Genomic DNA, 17,298 nt, shown 5'->3' with positions numbered 1-17,298 from the left:
TGACGTCACTTCCGGCGCTCCCGGATGGGCGTAGGCTTTTGCTAGAGGAAGAAAAGGTGAGAGAGCTGCTCTGCACCGAGGATCTGCGGTTCGAGTCCCAGCCAGCCGGCAGACTGATGGCTGACAGTAGGTGATTTTGGCATTGTGTTCGAGGCAACTGCTTTTTAAAAATGTATTTTAGTATTGTGAGGGAGTGAATTCGGCAGTCACCATGACGACAACGCTTGTTTTCCTTTGCAAGACCTATTCCTCTGTCCGCAGTTGTTTAAAGAATCTAACAATCGGATTCCACTAAACTATGTGTTTATGGAAATACTCTATGAAGGAGGTGCAGCCTGGGGGTACAGAAAGTATCATATCACAGCAGCGCCTCCCGGCATTCCGCATTCATAAAAAGTTTGGGGGTTTGTAGGGCTTTTGGATTTTAGGGCGTACATGGTCATTTTACGGTTGAGGGTGGGTTTGTGTTTTGGGGGGCCAGGTGTAATTTAAGGGTTTAGAGCATGTTTAGGTTTGGGGTGCGAGGGTTAATTTTAGGGTTTAGGGTGTGTTTGGGTTTTAGGGTACAAGGGTTAATATTAGGGTTTAGGGTGTGTTTGTGTTTGGTGTGCAAGGGTTAATTTGGGGGTTCAGGGTGTGTGGGTTTTGGGGTGCAAGGGTTAATTTGGGGGTTCAGGTTGTGTTTGGGTTTTGGGATGCCAGGGTTAGTGTTAGGGTTTAGGGTGTGTTTGGGTTTTAGAGTACAAGGGTTAATATTAGGGTTTAGGGTGTGTTTGGGTTTGGTGTGCAAGGGTTAATTTGGGGGTTCAGGGTGTGTTTGGGTTTTGGGGTGCCAGGGTTAATTTTAGGGTTTAGGGTGTGTTTGGGTTTTGGGGCTCCCAGCTGCAGGAGGTCAGACGTTTATCTGCAATTCATTGTGAAATCATCCAACAGTTTTCATTTTTCTGGAAAACTGAAACCAAAGTGGTGGACGTGCTCTTTAAATAGACAAACAATTCTTGTTAAAATCACCAGACGCAAAAACATCTTATTGAAAACACAATAGTACCTTTGAAGTATTCAGATGCTTATTTTCAAATCACCCCAAAGTCATCAGGAACAATGTCATCTTGTAAAGTTATCGGAGAGTCATTTACAAGTCATCCTCAGATCATCAGGAATAATGACACCTTCTGAAGTCAGCAGATACTAATTTTCACGTCCTCCTTAAATCATCATGAATAATGTCACCTACTATAGTCATCAGGTACTCCTTTTCAAGTCATCCTTTAATCATCACCAATAATGACACCTACTAGAGTCATCAGATACTCATTTTCAAGTCATCCTCAGGCTGAGCTTCTGCAGCTTGCTGATGACTTCAAGAGCTTGATGATGTCTGATGACGTGTAAATGACTTCTAAGGTAGTTGGATGATCATCCAATGACTCTGGGATGGCTTCTAAAGTAATCCTGTTTGACCTGGGCATGCATGCATTGAAGAGGGTAGGGCAGAGCGATGATCATTAAGGCAATCCCCAGATGAGTTTGCGGGCTTCGGAGGAGTAAGTTGCCAGGCTGACAGCTTGTGTTCTATCATTTAAGAAGGAGCAGATCCACTGGGGAGCAGGATCATTGGAAGCCAATCTTGTGTAGGTGCGTGATGAGCATGGGCTGAGACTGTGTCAAATGCTGCAGAGAGGTCCAGGAAATTTAGGGCTGCCATGTGTCCTCAGTCAAGGATCATGCGGATGTGGTCTGTGACGGCGATAAGTGCTGTTTCTGCACTGTCGTTGGGCTTGAATCTGGACTGCGTGGTTGATGTCAAGGAGCTGGTGGTTGCTGAGGTGGTCTGTGAGGCATTGGTTGAAACTGTAATGTATACTCAATTTATAATGTTACGCATTCTATAGTAAAACTCTCAAGCCGCATATGGGGGCATGAGACTACTGTCTTCCCTCTTAGTTGACTAGTAGCATGGTTGTCAGGGCAGTGGCGGAGGGACATGAATGTTTCTAAGTTCATGATGAGAATCACTTCTAAAAACTGTCTCATTGCAATGGTATAATTTAGTATACTGAACTGAAATCAGTTGCAATGGTCCCTTTATAAAGAAATACACTGTTTTTAATTTTTAAATGGCGTGACCATATATGTAGTGGACTTTAAGCCAAGAAAACAGCAAACTCCTCACCTCTCTTCCCCATGAAACTCTGAGTGTCAGATCGGGACAGCCTGTCGAGGAGACTGGTTGAGGCGGTGATAGGACAAGAATGCTGGTGGGTAAGAGATTTTAGAAAGTTTCAGGGAGGAAAGGATTGACGAGTGCATATCGGTATAAGATTTTCTATGGTTTTGGTATGGAAAAGGATTGGGCAGCAGTGCCAGTTGAGTAAAGGATCGTATAAGGTTACTGCAAGGCAGGTGAGTGAACAGGTATGCAGGTGAGAAAATTGTACAAGGTTTTGGAGAGCAAGTGGAATGGGCAAGAGTGCATTGTTCTATGCGATTGTGAAAGGTTTCGTTGGTGAGAGGGCTTAGGCAAGGAAGAAGGCAAAGTATGGAGATTGTGAGAGGTATGTTCAATTGAGTCATCATGTGTAATTGGGATGATTTACAATAGTGGATTTGCTATTCACCACAAGAGGAGAGAACGTATTCACCTCAAAGTTGCTAATTTACTGTAAATCACCTCTAATATTAGAATATTGCAAAACAATCTTGCAGATGTTGAACTACTGAGATAATATATATGACTACTACAAACCACAGTCCATGCATGTCCAGGTGTGGAATCCACTGCCGCTCTACCTGTAGATGCTGTTCTGGATATGTAGGTGTGGCGTAATTGCCCAAATGCCTCTAGGTACCATTGTGATTGGTGGCACACCTCAAGGTGCTGCTCAGATTAGAAGCACATTTGTCATACTAGACTGGCCACATACCTCTGTGTGCGTATTTGACTGGAGGTGTCTAGTTACTGAACGGATTGAGGGCACTCCTAAGTGCTTCCCTGGGTAAAGGCACACCTATTGTTCGTGCTTTGATTGACAAGGTACCTGTAAGCACCACCTTGAAGGGTCACTCTGCTGGTGATGTTATGATTAACAACACACCCCACATGCTGCTGCTCTGTTTCTGTTTTCTTGACAGAGGTTGTTGAGCCATTACAATTAGTGTTCTTGAGGCTGTCTTAGCTGTTGTGCCTTACCAACATGTCCGTTGTGTTGCGCGTATACTAGGCCCCACGTGTATGCTGAAGCTCTGAGAAGGCGAAGGAGGTGAAGGTGGCTGTGGAGCCTTGGGATGGCCGCAGTGTGGCAGCAGGTGCTGGCTGTGGATGCAAGGTAAGAGAAAGGATAGAAATAGAGTGGAAATCCGGCTGGGGAAGGGGTTGCAAAGAGTCATGGTTTAATTTTCTTCTTGAAGTATAAACACACTGTTTCAGCCTCATCGAAATATTATTTTATCTTAAAATCCTGTCCTGCCTATTGGAGTGTTTAAGCTGGCAGAGAGTCGATTAAAGAATCTACACCTGCTGCTTCTCACTGCTGAACCTTAATTGAGCACCCAATTCTAGGATGAGCAGAAGTCAGGCCCCTGCTCCAGAAACCCACGGCCAACCCCACCGACCTCCAGAACTACTGGCCCATCTTGCTCCTCCCCTTTGCAGCTAAAGTGGCGGAAAAAACTGTCAACAGGGAATTGACACTTTTCATTGAAAACAACTCCGTCCTAGACCTATCCCAATCTGGATTCTGAAGCAACCACAGCACCAAGACTGCTCTACTCGCCGCCACAGACGACACCCGCAACCTCCTGGACCAAGGCCACTCCGCAGCCCTCATCCTACTCGACCTGTCGGTAGCCTTGAACACCGTCTCTCACCGCAATCTAGTCACCAGACTACACAACGCCGGCATACAAGGAACAGCCCTGGTCTGGATCCGATCATTCCTCACCGGAAGAAGCCAAAGGATCCGACTACCGCCCTTCCTCTCTGCCCCCACGAAAATCACCTGCGGAGTCCCACATGGGTCATCTCTGAGCCCGACCCTCTTCAACATCTACATGGCCCCCCTCGCAGCCATCGTCCAACAACACGGCCTCAACATTGTATCCTACGCCAACGACACCCAGCTCATCCTCTCCCTCACCAGAGACCCCAACACAGCAAAACTCAACTTCCAGAATGAATGCAAGACGTTGCAGTCTGGATGACCAACAGCTGCCTCAAACTCAACACAGAGAAGACAGAAGTCCTTGGAACCCTATCAGCATGGGACAACACCTGGTGGCCCACCTCCCTCGGAAGCCCACCTCCCTCTTCAGACCACGCCAAAAACCTCTGCATCGTACTCGACTCCTCACTCACCATGAATCGACAGGTCAACGCCGTCACCTCCAGCTGCTTCAACACCCTCCGCATCCTTCGCAAGACCTTCAAATGGATCCCCCCTGAGTCAAGGAAGACAGTCACCCACGCACTCATCACCAGCAAATTGGACTACGGAAACGCACTCTACGCCGGCATCAAGTCCCTACTCCGCAAACGCCAGCCCATACAGAACACCGCAGCCAGACTCCTCCTCTGCACCCCCCCGGCCCGAACACATGAGCCACAACCTACGGAGACTCCCCTGGCTCCCCGTGGAGAAAAGAGTAATCTTCAAAGCCCTCACCCACACCTACAAATGCCTACACAACAACAGACCCAAATACCTCAACAACAGAATCAACTTCCACGTACCCAAAAGAAACCTCCGATCTTCCAACCTCGCATTGGCCGAAACCCCGCGCATCTACAGAGCCAGAGCAGGCAGAAGATCGTTCTCTCACATTGCAGCCAAGACCTGGAACGACCTACCACAGACATCAGATGCGCCCCCTCCCCGAACACCTTCAGGAAGATTCTCAAGACCTGGCTCTTCGGCTAAAGAGATCTGTGGCCCCCCTTCCCCCTCCAGCACCTTGAGACCCCCTCGGGTGAGTACCGCACTTACACTTCCCTGATTGATTGATTGATTGATTGAGGTTTCTTCTTAGTTTCCAATCTGTAGCCCAAGCCTCCATCTTAAGCCCTGTGTTTGAGAGTGTCTACAGCTCCGCAAACAACACACATCTTATGTTGAGTTCCCTCTTGACCTTTCCATTTGCCACAATTTCACTAGAATGGTGTGCCTCTACATACTCTTAAGGTGGCATTGGGTGTTTTATAAAAATGATTGTCACCTCTGCCCTCTGGATCACTTTATAGAGGGCTCGTCCTTGCATTATTGGCAAGGGTCTCTTTTAGGGGAGCTTGCCGCTCAGACTGTACACTTGTACACGTGCCTGCATGTATGTGTGTGTCTTTCACTGCTGCTATCTTCTATTGTTCTTTGTTTTTGTGAAAAAAGCTTACTCTGCTGATGAAGGCTCATTAGTGCTGGGTTTGTTATACATTTTCTGGGTCAGTGAGAGGCTGCTGCTACAGATGCTTTACCTGTTTCATGTTTGTTTTACTGCCTGTGCAGTTTCTGTTCTGTGTACATGAAGCTTTTTCTTCTGCTGCCTCACGTGCCTCTGTTTGCTCTGTGTAAGGAATGCTTGCTCTGTTGCTGTGTAGGCTGTACCAAAACGGAGGATGCATGGAAGGCTTTTGTTTTTAATGCTGAGAGAGGTTCCTTTCACCACCAATAGGTACACAGAATCTTTTAGAGGTAGATCTGTAATGTATGCAGGACAATGCCCTTGACAAGGGGAGTTTCTGAAACAAGATTTTAGTTGTACAGCCGATGCTTTGTCTTCAAGTTCTCCTTCTCAAGCTACTCAACAGATTCCAGTGATTTACGCTGTCTTTTTTTCCTTCTGTCCCTGTAGATACAACGCCTACCGCACTCCAAACTACCCACAGTTTCGCACGCAGTACATCCGGCGACGCAGCCAGCTTCTGCGGGAGAATGCCAAGGTTGGCTATGACCCACTGGTACGTAGGCAGTACCTGAAGCTGCGGGCCCAGCTCCTAGCACAGCGATACGGGCCCCTGTCAGAACAGAGCAGCTTCAGGGCCTACAGCAACAGCATCCGCAGCAGCCGCACCACTCTGGATCGCATGGAGGTAATCGAGGTGGGCCCATTCTTTTATAACATAGGTACCTTGGTGGTGGGTCTTACAAGGTTGTGGTCTTGTCGCAAGTGTTTCGTTATCTTCTCTCTTTTGGTGGTGGAATTATGCTTGGTAGTGGTATATCCAGATCCATCCTCCCCGCAGGCCTGATGTGTGCTTAATTATCTCATATGTGTGTGATGTCTTCCTAACACAAGGACTGGAAGGGATGCGTTGTCCTTTATAAGAGAGAGATGCATTGCTTTTACTCCTCTGCAGTCAAAGACTGCTGATTGGCGTTCGCTCACTGACAGCTGTGGTTGTCTCCTACAGTACTGGCCTTGTCCAAATACCGTGTTGTAGTTATGCCTCCCATAAAGTCAAGGATACAGTAGAGTGATTTTCTCTTCTAGGCGCTGACTACCGCGATTGCCTCTCCAGAGATCTTTTGTCTATGGGAGACCACCACCTGAAGCCTTTTGTTACTTTCAGGCAGTATGGTTCTCTTTTGCTTTCAGTTGCTAGTTGTATATTCTTGGTCAATATTCACAAGTTAGCTTGATGTGGATTGCCCTTCAACCCCCTAGTGCTCAAACATCCACATCCTGGGCAGTCGCAGGAGGGCATCTCACTGGCAGTTCTGCCTCCCTGATAGTAGATGTGAGGTTCACCCAAGCAGCTAACATAGCGAATGTGGCTAGGCCTCAGCGCTTCAGGTAAGTTAGGGAGTAGGTTATTAGATAGAGGAAAAATGATGTTTATGCAGTAGGAACAATGAAGAAACTGTATCTTATGTAATACGGTTTCCACTTTCTAATCTTTTCTTTTCAACTGAAACTGCCCCACAGAATGTTGGATTTGAGGCCGTTAACATATGTTTTAAGCTTAAACACCCAACGTTATGCCCTCTTAAAAAGCCTTCTTTCAGAATTTGTTGCGCCTCTTTTATGTTCTAGGATCTCCCATTGGTAGTTGTGTGCTTTGTGATTCATTTCTATGTAATGAGAGGACCTCTTTTTAGTGGTGCGGCCACACCTGAGGTTACTGCGATGCTCACAGATTCTTGTTTTTATTTTTCTTGTTGTCGTCCCCATATAATGGAGGTTGCCTGGGCAGGTAATTAAATACACCACTCTTTGTGTGTTACAATTCATCAGATTCCTTAGCTGCCGGGTCATGTTATTGTTAAAAAACACACAATTCCGGATTTCTGTACAATTCCCAAGATTCATAAATCCTAGGTTGCAGCACGCCCCGATCCGTAGTGGATCGGGATGGACCCAATGCACATCATACTTTTTCATATCAACCAACCGGCCCTATCCCAACCACCTATTCAGGCCTCTCCTAAATGGGTCAGGAACACTACCCGAGTCCCCCGAGACAAACTAGAAGAAGGACTAAGCACGCTCCTCCCAAACACGGCGGAGCACCTCTCAACCACTGAACTCACCTCGCTCTACCATTCCAACTTGGCGCCCACCTTGGACCGGCTGGCTCCCTTGAAACTAAAAAAACCCAGAAGCACCCCCTCCAGGTCCTGGTTCACCACAGACATAAATGAGGAAAGAAGACACCTCAGATCCCTAGAAAGAACCTGGAGGAATAACCCCTCCTCCCTCCATCGGGATCAACTCAAGGCAGCACGCAGAAAGTACAATGATCTCATCAAGAGCAAAAAGACAACTTTCTCCTGTTCCGCCTTAGACAATGCTAAAAACCGCCCCAAAGAACTCTTTAACATCATTAAGAGCCAAACATCCAAACCAGCGACGGCCAACATAGTGACGTCCAAAATCCACTGTGACAACTTTGCCAGCTTTTTCAACGAAAAAATCGCCAAAATTGATTGATCGCTCAGCACTAAGCCCTCCACCCCCATCAGGATCCCGACACCAGCAACAAATAGCAATACCCAGTGATCACGCCTACTCACTGGTCATCCTTCCGTCCCGTCCAGGAAGAAGTGATAAGCAATCTGATCGCCACTTCTAAACCCTCTTTCCACTCCCTCGATCAGCTACCCACGAGACTGACTAAAGACCTGAAGCTTACACTAGCCCCAATTTGGTGCAAGATTATCAACAACTCACTGAGCGCGGGAACCCTTTCAGATGGTCTCAAAATAGGACTAGTCACGCCGCTACTAAAAAAATCTGGCCTCGACCCTAAGGACATGAACAACTTTAGACCGGTATCGAACTTTCCTCTCTTATCCAAAATTCTAGAAAGATGTGTTCTTCCACAGTTAACCCAACACCTAGAGAACATCAAACTACTAGACCCACACCAATCAGGATTCAGAAAGGGCCGCAGCACCGAAACCGCAATCTTAAATGTCTTAGACGATCTTCACATGTCACTTGACTCTGACCAAGGTAGCCTTCTCATCCTTCTAGACCTTTCGGCCGCGTTCGACACAGTTGACCACACCCTGCTCCTCAAAGTCCTCCAGGAGAGAGCGGGTATTGAAAAGACGGTTCTAAAATGGTTCTCCTCCTTTTTCCACAACCGTACACAAAAAATAAAAATCAATAACTTTGAGTCGGACCCCCTTCCCGTTAGCAGAGGAGTTCCACAAGGGTCAGTACTTTCCCCACAACTTTTCAACATCTACATGGAACCCCTCACCACACTTCTAAGGAACCCCAACATCCTCTTCCACTTCTATGCCGACGACACACAACTTTATCTGGAAACCACCTTGATCATAGACATTCACAGACTTAATGTCACGCTCATTGAGGTCCAACATTGGCTCTCAACCAACCACCTCAAACTCAACCAAGAGAAAACTGAAGTGCTCCTCATCTCTAATAGAGACGAAACCCCCCAAATCGTAGAATGGCTCAAAGCCATAGACTCCCTCAATGGTGCCCTTACGCCAACGGACTCGGTGAAATCCCTAGGGATTACGCTCGACCCCAAATTGGACATGAAAAAACACATCTCAAAAACCGCCAAAAATGCGTTCCTAAATCTGAAACTGCTCTACAAAATAAAACCCTTCCTCCCCCCGAAAGATCTTAAACAGGCCACTCAGGCATTGGTGCTCTCCAGAATTGACTATGGTATCGCAGCACTGACCGGGACAGCAACATCTCACCTAGGTCCACTACCCTCAACGCCGCAGCAAGAATGGTCACAAGAACGAAGAAATACGAGCACATCTCTCTGGCACTCAAGGAACTGAAGTGACTCCCTATCGACAAATGAGTCAGCTTACGTACAGCTTGCCTCACGCACAAAGCCCTGCACACAGGCAAACCAGAATATCTGGCCACCAAACTCAAAAGGGCCGGTCAGTTCAGGAACCTCAGAAGTTCCAACACGCTTCTTCTCATCCCACTGAAATCACGGAAACACAAAACCTCAAATAAATCCTTTGCGGGAAATGCTCCCAAGATCTGGAACTCCATCCCCCCATATCAGAATGACCACCTCCTTCCCTAAATTCAAGACACTACTCAAAGCCCTCTTCCTAGAATGCTCTAGTCCGTAACGAGAATTCCACTTTTGACTGGGGGAAGGACAGCTATTTCCCCTTCTCGAAACCTGATAGCCTGAAGAGGCGCTCTCGAACTCTGTTCCATATTGCTCTTAAGTTGGTGATCTGCAGACTATTATTTCTCTTTTTGTTCTCGTGTTGTTGTTGTTTCCCGCCCAAAATTTCGTGTTCATAACTGTACATGATGTGAAGCCTCTGATACCCTCGGGCCCAGCTAGCGCTATATAAAACTTCAATAATAAATAAATAAATAAATAAAGCATGCCACCAAGGGGAAATCCTGTTGGGTGAGGGTTTCACAAGAAAAACTTTTTCCTGATGTAGAAAAGTAATCAGATGTACAACTACTGGGTTCTCTGTTTTGATATAAATGTTGTTAATCAAACCAATAAGAAATAAATACATCTATCACCTATCCAGGTCTGAAATATATTTTTGTTAAAAATTGGTGGGGAAATTTGACTTTTTTTTGTGAGTTCTGGGAGACAGAGGCATAGGTGTCAATTGGTGTATGCACCAAGAAGGTATGAGCCTGTTGTAAAGATTATCTTGCTTTTGGGCAAAGGTTCCTAACCTGTGGGCCAAGTAGCCCTGGGGGTCCGCAAGTCCTACTGAGGCAGTCCACAACTGTTTTTAACAAAAATAAATCATATGAAAATGAATCAATTAAACATATTAAAGTATATACAAATAAAGCAGTAACACTGGAAATTTGAAAACTTTTTCTATAGTTGATTGTGAGTGATATACAAAACATTTAAATATTTGTTAGATGTTTTTGTATTTTTTTGAGGTTAATATTCTAGAAATTGCTTAGACCCGGGGTCTGCGACTTCCAATAATGACACTGGGAGTCTCTGTATTCTAGTAATTATTCACTGGGGTCAGAATAACTCAAAATGTTCAGAACCTCTGCTTTAGAGTACTAATTGTAAGGAAATACACTTCCAGGGCAGACATTCTCTCTAATATGAAGGTTACTTGCGATTGCAAGTGCAATATTATATTAATTTTATAATTTTAGTGTTTAGTGTTTTGGCCTTTCAAAAGATGTATAGGAAGAAAGTTTGAAAGGTTAACTGTGAGGAAGACATCTGTATAATAAACATTCAGTGGTAACAAATGTTTTCTTGGAATTACATTCTTGATAGTGTAACCCACATGAGTAGTTGTTCTAACTTTGTTGGGCTATAATAAATAGTCCAGACGATGGTGTGAAGGGTTATAAAAGCATGGCTCAACTAGTGCCATTTTGTTTCTCAGAAACAGGATGCTTAGAATTTCATTTAAAAGAGTCGATGGAAGAGTTGCATATGACGCTCTAGAAAGTACCCACGTTTGTGATTCACTAGTAGAACCACATTGCTTCCAGTAATCTTGCTTGAAGTGTCTATCGTTCATTTTTAGGTCTCGTCTACGCAGCGCGCAAGCGCTGCTTAGTAGGGGACCTTTTGGAATCGCTCAGGACTTTGGTTCAAAATTGTGCATGTTTTGCACTGTTCTGTATTGGCACTGATGCAGGTTTGGCGTTTCCCTTGCGAGAGTGAGCAGTAGCGCCATCTGTTTTTAATGATCTTGCTCACGCTTTTGAAACCGATGGCGCCGCTTCTCGATCCCGCAAGGGAAACGCTGAGTCCCTTTTTGAACGCGCCAGGTGCCGAGGTGGAGCGACCAGCATATGGAGCTACCAACATAAAGCCAGGGAAGAGCACTGGTCAAGCCCATAGCCATGCCTCCAGCTTGCCACCAGATGCTTCCAGTGTCGGTCTCATTCCAGCTGGGAGGCAGCACCCACCTTCCTGTTTCTTGCTCCAGGGCCCCCGGCCCTCCATTTGGCATCTGCTGTGCTTGAGGGGACCCAGTTGTGCCTTCTTAGCCCCCCCCCCCCCCGACCGCATAGGCCAAGCCCCAATTTTGCTGCCACTGCCTACAATCTTCACTCGCCAGGTGGTGGGGAGAAGGGAACGTGTCAGGACAAGATCCGGTTCTTGCACGCAGCCTCTGACCGCCAGCGCTGAGTCGGTGATTAGGATCTGGCTGAATGAGCCCCAATAGGGAAACTTCGTATTGGTGTCTGGTTGAAGCCCAGGGACATGGCCTCACGGACTCCCAGTTTCCCAACACTCTTTGCTATCGGGCCCCCACGACGAAGATCAGGGGAGCTCGCCCTCACTCACCGCCTCAGGCCGCCTCTCTTCGGGAGGTTCTCCCCAGGCATTTGGGGACATAGGACAGCCTGTCCTCCGCCATGTGCGCTCGTCTAGTCGCTTGGCACCAACAATCTTTAGTGTCACTTCAGCGAACGTTGGAATGCTGCCTGTCTGTTTTTGCTCACAGTCGGACTCCTCTATCTTGGGGAGTCCAGACAGCCCCTCATTATTTTTGGTTGCCAGATCAGCCGCCAGGGCCCAGGATTAAGTCAGAATTGTGTGTTCTCCATGACTCCTCGCACCACTCACAGCATCTGGTCGCTGATAGGGTAGTTGGGTCTCGAGGGCCAGATGCTGCTCTGGTCTCCACGTGCACTTTCCAAAGAGAAACTCTACCTTTGTTACTTTCAAATGACGGTGAACTTTAAAAAGCACAAAGTGATGGTACCGCAAGTGACAAGGTCTGATTCACTCAGCGCGAACCGCACACGAGGCTGTGTTAAAAACACCTGCATATGGGGCAGACTGGAAGCTGAGGACCACAACAGCGCTTTACTAAGGAAGCTCCCAGGGCTAGTCTGTGCGCTGGAGGACTCTGGGGATCCCGACCCTCGGCCTGCCTCCAAGTGGCGAAGTTGCTGGAGGAGGAGGGATTCATACATATATGTTTGTAAGGGTGGTCTACACAAGCGTCCATGTTCTTGGGGAGTGGTCTAAGACTTTTTACGACCCAGGCAAAAAGGGAAGGTGTGAGGCCCCTCTAATTTGAATATAATTTGACATCACAGGAAATTACATCACAGGAAGGGCCATCAATTAACTATTAGTCTTCTGATGTAGAAATGAGTTTGCAAGAAGCAACTTTCCTAGTGCAGGTAACAGTAAAACAAAACAAGCATTGGCATAGCCAGTAGGTCTCGCTTTTGTGACCGTAAAAGTATTTAGTTATGCAGCACAATATCCTTGGTGCAACAACATCAACCGTTACATGGATAACCACTTATAAGGTCCCAAAGGCGCGACCTATTGGCTTTGCCAATGCTTGTTTAAAATATATTTTAAAATAAATTTGAGGTTTCCAATGGAAGTCTACAAGTGGTTAAAGTACATAAAATAGTATGGGAACTGTGATACTGGCTGAAGTTGGGGAAGGGTCTATAAGTGTGGGACGTGGTCAAAGACATAGCTAAAAAGAACAAAATATTCAGTAACTGATTTGTTTCGCCTCCAGGTAACTGCATATAAAATAGCTTGCACAACCTAAATGCAAAATAAATACAGATCAAATTAATCAGTGGAAAATGCACTATTTTGCTTAATAAGATGCTAATTTCTGAATGTGATCACTGCAGGTGTCTTTGTGTCCAGCAAGAAAGTCCCAAGTGAACCCAGGTTGGCTTGATGGGCACAGTGACTTGCATTTAGTGCTACGAGGCCACAGGCTGTGACAGAAAGCACTGTGAATATGAAAATCGTTATTTTAAAACTGTATTACAAATGGTATTACAAACTGTATCAAGTAACTGCCGCAAAATGTGTAATTAGGTGCTCTACCCAGCACTCCTATTTTTTGTTTTACATTGGGATGATCTGTGGGTGCCACATCTCCTCATACAGCATGACAAGGACCATATCATAAAAACCTTCTGCAGCCATGCACAGGTCCAGAAAGGTTAACGGACTGTTTCTTTTCTGTTGCTGCGCTGCGTACAGAGCGTACCTCAACTCGGACAATGAGTAACTGTTTTGAGATACAGACCATGCAGCCCAGAAACCTGAAGAGGCAGCTGCTGCTCTGTTCTCTACAAACAAATTTGAGCAAAACTGGTGCGTAGACATGCTCTTAGTCTGCATACCAGCATGAAACGTGTTCACGATACATCCCCCGGAACACCAAATTCAAGTTTGCATGTCAAAATGAAGCTTGAAATTTAGTACTGAAACTAGGCCTGACAATCGACAAAATCTCTTTTACAAGCCACGGTCACCTAATTTAATGGAAACATTTTGCACTCTTTCTCCCAAGATGGAACATGCACTAGAACAGTGGAAAGCTCCACAGACCACAGTATTAAAGTACCTTGGGCAACTCTCACACAAGCCTGGCAGGAGCAGAGTCCCTGCATTACTTTCAACTGAACAGTGGCGTGCATTACTGGTAAAATCAATCCTTAGCATTCCTCAAATTGGCATTTAAATCAACACAAAATCCAATAGGCCTAGGCTAGCATTGTAAAATAAATTTCTTTCACAGTTTGAACTGCATATGCAAACAACTGAAAGCATCCTGATGGTCATGACATTTCTTTACTAACTCAACAGCAGTTTGCTGTTAACAGTGACCGTTTAGCTAGCAGCACACACATTATTACCTTAGCAGACTTCTTTCCTGTAACCATGTAGAGCAGGACAAGTCTTGGTGTCTCGAGACAAAGAACAAAGAAGTGTGACATCACTTTGTAGTAAGACAACACAGAGCACCCTGTTACACATATCATGTCTTATGTAGAAAATCTTCAGTCAACCTTTGCCACTTGTGTGAAGAATACAGCCGCAGGAAGGTGTGTTTAATGCTCACCATTAATCTTTTATCTGCTGCAATCAAATTGGCTTGGCAGTTCGGGCTGGACTGTTCCCATGAGGCACAGGATCAAACTGATTTGCATATAGCCATGTCAGAACTGGGGTGGCAGAGTGGGCTAAAGAACGGTGATGGATTAAACCCAGATCTTTTGACTGGGTGTGAGTGTTTGATTGATTCAGATGCTCCGTCCATCACCACCCCCTTTTGTAATGCTCACCATTAACCTTTTATCGGCTGCAATCAAATTTTAGCAAGGGGAAATCATATCAGCATGCATGCATATCCTGGACATTGTTTGGAATTGTGCTGCTGGAAAGATGAGTTGGAGTGCTGTGAAATGAGATAAGCAGGGAGATAACCGGATTTATGAAAAGTTCCTTATAAGAGCAAAATCAAGGAAAAAGAACACAGAAAGGAATTAGGACCACGAAGGAGGGAAGAAGGGATTGAGAATTGGAATGAGAGACTGAAGGGAGGACATTAACGCCAAATAGCGTATAAGCACAGAAAAAACACAATGCCGCAGATGTTATTTTTTTTAACAGAGCAAAAAGGGTTATCACTGGCACTCAGTGTTTAAAAAAAAAAAGAAGTAAAACATTGCCAAACACCGAAGAAGCCCCAGCAGAAATTACAACAAATAGAAAATGATAACTAAAAAACCCCAAGTGTAACTTATCAGGTCTTGTGGAATACATTGTCCACCAATCTTTAGAGGTTCTTTATAAGCTGCATACAAAGAATGGTTTATCGATACTTGTAAATGTGTACCTTGTCTTAGTCTTAACTGTTAAATATATAAAGAACACACAGTGTTATTTTATCTGAAGTTTCAGATCCTTATTATAGAGGAGATTCCCGTAATTGCACCGTAGCATGAAATAGCGGTACATTTAGTATAGTTCTCCTCTCGATCCCTCAGAAGAAAGCAAGTTAATACGCATATCCTAGAAATACAGAATTCCAGGTAAGGTACTGACTGCATGGGTTCCATGACCAGACGCACCTATTGTCTTGGTGCCTAATTGTCTAGATGCATGTAGGAAGGGCTCATCCTGAGGGTACAGTTATGATCAAGGAACATGAAATACCTGAGACCAGACGAATCCTTTGATTGTTGTACAACAGTGCCCATTTTTTACAAGGTCACCTCCACGTTTTGCCTGGTATTTAATGTGATTTCAACTGGAAGTGCACTGGATCCCTGCTAACCAGGTCCCCAGTGCCAGATCTCTCTCCTGAAACTGTACAATTGTTTCCCCCAATTGCTAATACCTTTAGACCTCACTTTAAGTCCCTAGTAAATGGTACCCCTGGTACCTAGGGCCTGAGGTAATAGAGTCCCTAAGGGCTGCAGCACAAATTAGTCCGCCCTAAGAGGCCCCTCACCAAACACATGCAAGACTACCACAACAGGCTGCGTGCTTTTGGTGCTGACCAAAGTGAAAACACGACATGGCACTCCTCCCTGTGTGCCATGTCCCCTCACACTACATGTAATATGTGGAAGTCACCCCTGCAGCAGGCCTTACAGCCCTAAGGCAGGGTGCAATATATTATATGTGAGGATATATCTGCCTCAGCAAATATGCCCCTGTGCTGTGCAGTCCCATGATTGCCAGTTCAAGTGAGCAGGGATGCAATTTTAAAATGTGCTGGACACTGGTGATAACGAGTTACAGAGCAACATGAGGGCTTCACTGAAAATAGGGATGTTTGGTATCAAACATCTCGTATTAGCCTACACTGATTTCAGTGTTGGATTTATTAATACATGCACCCAGCGAGCACTTTAGAGGTGCCCCCTGAAAACCTAGTATCCACTGGTGTGTCGACTGACTGGTTTCTGCCAGTCCGCCACCAGAGATTAGTTTTTGACCCCCAAGGGTGAGGGCCTTTGCTCTCAGGAAATCAGAAACAAAGCCTGCTCGGGTAGAGGATGACTTGCTGATTAGCATTCCCAGGCAGGGGATCTTCAAAGAAGCTACCATCTTTGAAATGCGAGTCCGGCTTGCCTCACATGAGAGGAAGCCGACCCCGTTTGTCCAGAGCCCTTTGGCACCTGGACAGGTGGGAATATTATCTAGTAAGGTAGGTGTGCCCACCCCCAGGGTAGCACTACCCCTAAGGTGGCCAAACTAGAAGTGGACATAACTTTCAGAGTTGGCCGTCTTTGTGATTGCAAAACTTAGGAACTCTGGGACAGGGTAATGCCACTTCCCACAGGACGCGGTCATGTAGGAGGCACAGTGACCCCAAAGGTAGGTAGCCCATTGGCTACTACCCTACACTCCCCTAACGCCCCTAAATTCAGTGCTTAGAGGAGCCCCTGGCACCAGAAAAACATATCCTGCCGATGTAAGAGAAGAAGACAGACATGAAGAGTCGAACAGACCAAGAACAGGAGACCCAGCAACTGACTTGGCACTAACCCTGCCGGGCTGTCTGCTGACTTCGACAGTTGTGCCAAAAGATGACTTGTCCTGCAGCTGCTGAGACCTCAAAGTCGAGAGACCTGCCAGCACTCCACCCAGGAACCAAGAACTCCTGTGAAGCAGCGTATCTGCCTCCCTTCATTCTGCAGGCACCGAAAGAGACCTTAGAGGACCGCAAGACCACAAAAACCCGGCGCTTAAGGACACCAGTGCACCAGCTGCTTCCAGCCCAAGTTGAAGTGGGGCAGCGGTGTCAACGTAGTCCCTCAGCCCTCCAGAGACCGAGTCCACCGTGGTTTCATCCCTCATGAACCCCCCGATACAGACTCCATAAGATATACGAAAAGGAAATAAGCAATAAACAGATAAAAAGGCAGATGGAAAATGTTGTACAAATAGGAAACAATTTAAAACGCAAAAGCAAAGGAATCAGCAACAAACAAAGTATATATATATATATGTGAACAAACTATTTAATAAATTCAAGAACCTGAAATGTATCCAGGAAAAATAGTCAAGATAGTGAATTCAGGACTACTACTGAAGATATCTAG

General features: G+C 45.9%; 1 protein-coding gene across 8 annotated transcripts in view; it reads left to right on the top strand.

Annotated features, from left to right (window-relative positions):
• Positions 1–4: 4 nt before the first annotated feature.
• Positions 5–17,298, top strand: part of WDR13 (WD repeat domain 13) — a 50,371-nt gene continuing 33,077 nt past the window's right edge. For 3 of the 8 annotated variants that reach the window (XM_078664711.1, XM_078664710.1, XM_078664709.1), the window contains exons 1-3: positions 5–126; positions 3,222–3,326; positions 5,842–6,079. In XM_078664711.1, coding sequence (XP_078520837.1) covers positions 3,286–3,326; positions 5,842–6,079 — 279 coding nt within the window. In that variant the 5' untranslated portion in view covers positions 5–126; positions 3,222–3,285. Of the gene's footprint in view, positions 131–3,221; positions 3,327–5,841; positions 6,089–17,298 lie in introns of all 8 variants that reach the window. The other 5 variants (XM_078664706.1, XM_078664707.1, XM_078664705.1 and 2 more) reach the window with 3 other exon arrangements.

The sequence above is a fragment of the Lissotriton helveticus genome, chromosome 10 (genome assembly GCF_964261635.1).
Source record: "Lissotriton helveticus chromosome 10, aLisHel1.1, whole genome shotgun sequence".
In the NCBI taxonomy this organism is placed as follows: Eukaryota; Metazoa; Chordata; class Amphibia; order Caudata; family Salamandridae; genus Lissotriton; species Lissotriton helveticus.
This window is presented reverse-complemented; position numbering and strand designations above follow the sequence as displayed.